Source organism: Agrilus planipennis, unplaced genomic scaffold (genome assembly GCF_000699045.2).
Source record: "Agrilus planipennis isolate EAB-ADULT unplaced genomic scaffold, Apla_2.0 scaffold193, whole genome shotgun sequence".
NCBI lineage: Eukaryota > Metazoa > Arthropoda > Insecta > Coleoptera > Buprestidae > Agrilus > Agrilus planipennis.
The window spans coordinates 453,571-458,419 of record NW_020442456.1 but is presented as its reverse complement, the minus strand read 5'-3'; the positions used below and the strand labels follow the sequence as shown (position 1 = coordinate 458,419).

General features: G+C 36.7%; 1 protein-coding gene across 1 annotated transcript in view; it reads left to right on the top strand.

Moving 5' to 3' along the window:
- The first annotated feature begins 392 nt into the window (after window positions 1–392).
- LOC108736793 (lipase member H-like) overlaps window positions 393–4,849 on the top strand; it is a 25,937-nt gene continuing 21,480 nt past the window's right edge. The window contains exon 1 of the mRNA XM_025980589.1: window positions 393–627. Within this exon, the coding sequence (XP_025836374.1) occupies window positions 393–627 (235 nt within the window). The remainder of the gene's footprint in view (window positions 628–4,849) is intronic.

Here is a 4,849-nt window from a genome sequence, read left to right as displayed (position 1 = left end):
ACGTACTAAAAACACAATATAAGAAACCGTACATTTTTTTACCTCTATTAAAAAACATTTTAAGACATCGGGGGCCCTTTGCTATTCTGGTCATTTAGTCACTACTGACCGTCCTAGTTGTATACTCTTAGCTGTAGAATACAAAGGAAAATTAAAATTAAAAAAATATTATTGACAAACGTATCTTCGAGTTAATATCTATCCGGAACAAAGAGTAACCTTTTTAGTAACACTTACAAACATTATTTAAACAACTATAATTCGATTTTATATTGAAAAACTAGGTAGCGTAAGAGATACAGATAAGTATTTTTGTTTTAGTTGAGCCTCAAATTATAAATTTTAACAACGAAAACCCTATTAAAGAAGCATTGTTTTTAAACAATCAGTCCATGTTTAATACAACATTAAAAAATTGTTCGTGGCGACCAACAGCCAACAATTTTGAATGTCCCGAAGGTGATGTAAGCTATTACCTTTACAGTGGGGGCAAAAAGGAACAAGTTCCGAACAATATTGCGGACTGGCTTAAGGGAAGTATTTGGAATCCGTATTTAGATAATGTATTCATCATCCACGGTTACGCTGGGGGTGATAATACTTTACCTATTGTCGTTTTGAGAGACGGTAAGTCCCTACTTTTTCGTTATTGTAAGGTTACTGCATAGTATACTTCATTTACTTTCTCTAGCGATTTGCCCCTTCCAATGTCTTGGATGCGCGCTGGCAAAATCGTAGGTAGGGAGAAAAAAGCTCATTATACTCTCGACTGTTGTTCATTAAACATACTTTTTCATACAGTACCTGCCAAAAGTTTTGTTCAATCATGAATAGTAATGCGAGTCGGAAACAAGCGTTAAAGCCTTTAACATGTCTTCAAATATAAATAAACATCTCGTTGATATTTTCAGTTGTACATAAATGGTCCCAATAACAGCACATTTGAGCAATGCAATTGTAGTGGATAAAATGGTCAATTTTTTCGTGCAGTACTGTACGAATTATACGCTCCTCACCAATTAAGAGTTTGGCCGAGAGTTGTCTCCTTTCTTTTCTGGTCTAGTGCTGTTCTTTTCTACTTTGCGCCGGTCAAACTGAAGGTCACATCGCTACAGAAACTAAACAAAGTATACATAGTAGTACAGTAAGGGGTGGAGAGTTACGATTAGGTTTCTAAGTGAAAATGTCCTAACAGATTTTTAAGTACGCCAGTAATTGAGGAAGTAGCCAGAAATTAACACAAATGTAAACCTCGGAATAATTAATTAAATTCCTAGAAGACGGACAGGTGAGCTGGAACAAGAGGAATGATAAACAAGGATGAAGTACAAGGAAATTATTATAAAAAAAATATAATTCGTTCAACAAGGATATGGAAATTTAAAAAGGGAATTTGGAGTGATTTTTGTCTTTTTGATAAGTGTACGAGTGATATAAAAAGATAATGGAAAGTCAACCAAGACACCCGAAAACAAATGTTACTAAGTAAAACATTAACATCGTTCGCTGCATTATCGAATACGACCGTCACTTAACATTTTCAAAAATTGCATGTTGAGTTGATACCTTAATTAATCATCGACTTATCACAAGCTAACGAAAACATCACAGTCTTGAAGTATGCCAACTACTACTGATCCTTTACCAAACATATTCAAATGCTTTTCTGCAACAAATAGCTGTCTACCACGAGACATGGATCCACCGTCCACCACTACACCCCAAAGAATAAACATGAAATTATTTACGGAATGGAAGAAGCTGGGAAAAGTTTAACCCATTGAGGCACAACTCGACTCTCAACTGACAAAGTGCCTATAACCGTTTTTGGGAATTTTAAACATACCTATTCCACATATAATTGCAAGCTTTCGGATGAAACGATACTCCCATTATACCAACAAATCAAAATTCTTGATCCTAAAAATTATTCTTTTGCATGACAATGTCAAACCCCATTTTGCCTCAGAACGCACAATAAACTCCAGGTTGTGTTTTAGGGTGAACTGAAAGAAACGGCCTATTGGCCAGTATTAATCAGTACTGCTCGCTCTGTTCGATCATCAACTGTGTTACGGCCTTTGACACGGCGAAGTTCGAATTTCTTCTCATGTGATGCTTTATGGAAATGTCGAACCAATGAGAATGCGTCCCTATTTGTGCAGCAGCTTATATAAATATGATATTCCTTAGTTTAATGCAAGAAATGTATACTGTCGCGTAATCAAGCACCTTTTTGACTACTCACTAATTTGTATAACATTTACTCTTTTTAACCACTATTATTAATTAATTACTAATTTACCAATATATCGCATACTTTATTACTTCTTAGTTCTTTCTACTTCGCTTTGTATTGCCTTATAACTCGAACTCGTATTAACTGTCCCGAAAAAAGCTTTAAAACTTTCGGGTGGGTGGCGGTTCGGGTGAGAAAGATGAGACGGACGAAATGAAGACAGAAGAGGGTGAAAGATTATCTGTGGAATATTACTGTCTCAACATTTGCCTAAGTGATCCAAGGAAATCACAGAAAAACTTGAACCAAGACACGGACTCAGAGTCAAACCGGCGTCCTCCTGAATGCTAAGCAACGGTTTAAACCTCTAGGCCATGTCGCTCGGTACTATTCTGTTCCAACCACGCAGCAACTACTTATTGGTCTTGGTCTAAAAACATCCAGAATGTGACGTCAAGAAAATCTGATCTTCTTTATCACTATGTATCTTATGTTGCCTATACGTGACATTGTGCATTGAGTTACCTATATGTGACAATTTATNTTAGAATTAGATATAGTAGGTATTAGTGAAGTCCGTTGGCCCGAAGCTGGAGACTTCTGGAGTGGGGACTTTAGAGTAATACATACAGGATCGGTAGAAGGTAATTCGGGGGTAGGAATTGTAATGCGTAGGAAAGTGTAGAAAGTTATTTACAAAAAGCGAGTTATGGTTAAATTAAACTCAAAGCCGATAAGAACGGTATTAGTGCAGGTCTACATGCCTACGTCATCCTACAGTGATGAAGACGTAGAAGCAGTTTATGCAGATATAGAAAACATGTTAAGTTTAGTGAAAAGGCAAGACAACATAATAGTTTTAGGAGATTTTAACGCAGTAATAGGTGAAGGTAAAGTGAGTGCAATAGCAGGTTCTTTTGGATTAGGCAATAGAAATGATAGGGGAGACAGAATGATGATAGAATTTTGCGATAAACATAAGTTAACCGTCGCGAATACTTTATTCAACCATCACGTTAGGAGGCGCTATACGTGAAAGATGCCAGGTGATTTAGGGAGATATAGGTTAGATTACATACTTGTAATGCAAAGATTTAAAAATCAAGTGAAGGACTGTAGGAGTTATCCAGGAGCAGACATAGATAGCGATCATAACTTAGTAGTTATAAAGACCAACCTTATATTCAAAATTCTGAAAAAGTGGGATGGTAGGAGACGTCTCGACTTAGAAAAGCTAGTATGTAACGAAGCGCGTGATAGGCTAGGTAAATGGACAGACGAAATACTAAAGGCGGCTGGAGAAACGAATGACGGGGACATAGAGACAGAATGGAACTGCATTAAAACGTAAAAGTAGGAAACCCTAGATAACAAATGAGATGGTAGGATTAATAGACGAAAGGCGAAAATACAAAAACAGGACAGACGACGAAGGGCAGAAAAGATATAAAGCTATAAAGTGGGAAATAATTAGGAAGTGTAGGGCAGCTAAGGAACAGTGGATTGATAGTATGTGTAAAGAAGTAGAAGAAAAGTATGAAGTAGGTAAAACTGATGAGGCTTATAATATAATTAAAAGGAATTATAGAGATGTAGAATACAGTAGTAATAATATAAGAAACGAGGCAGGGGTCATTTTGATAGAAAATGAGGGAAAGGCAGATAGATGGATAGAATATTTAGAGAACCTATACGCAGGCCCTGAGATATTGTGGAAATAGATGAGCTTGGTTATCCCATAATGAGAGAAGAGTTTGATGTAGCATTAAAAAATTTAAAGAATAATAAGGCGCCAGGTGTAGATGGGATACAGGGGGAAACTGTAAAACTGCAGAACAAGAGGTTAGAGATCGTATGTTTAAGCTAGTTAGTCACATTTACGAAACGGGGAAAGTCCCAGAGGATTATAAACGGAACGTAGTAGTAATATTACCTAAGAAGAGGGGCGCGGATAGGTGCGAGACATTTCGAACAATTAGCTTAACTTCCCATGCGTCAAAAATCTTAACTAGAATTGTACAGAGGAGGATGGAAAAAAGGGCGGAAGAACTATTAGGGGATGATCAATTTGGGTTTAGAGGAAATAGAGTAACGCGGGAGGTCATTCTAGCTTTACGGGTAACAATAGAGAAAACGATAAAAAATGGAAAGAGTGCCTACATAGGATTTGTAGATTTAGAGAAAGCTTTTGACAATGTTAAATGGGACAAAATGTTAAATATACTTAAAAATGTAGGGATGAGTTACAAATATAGAAGAGTGATACTTAGTTTGTATAGAGAGCAACAGGCAGTTATAGAGCTAGGGATGCAACGTAGAGAAGGGAGTCAGACAGGGATGCACGCTGTCAATCTATTCATCGAAGACGCCATTAATATCCTTAAAGACAGTACAACTGTAGGGATAGATGTGCAGGGGCAAAAGATTAGTATGCTTAGATTTGCAAATGATATAGCAGTATTAGCATCTAGCAAGGAGGACCTAGAGATAGCTTTAAATAAAATGGAAGCGGTACTGACAGATCAGTACTGTATGAAAATAAATAAAAGTAAAACTAAAATACTGGTATGCAAGGGAAGAAAAAGTAGGGAAAGAGCGAATATAAAGATA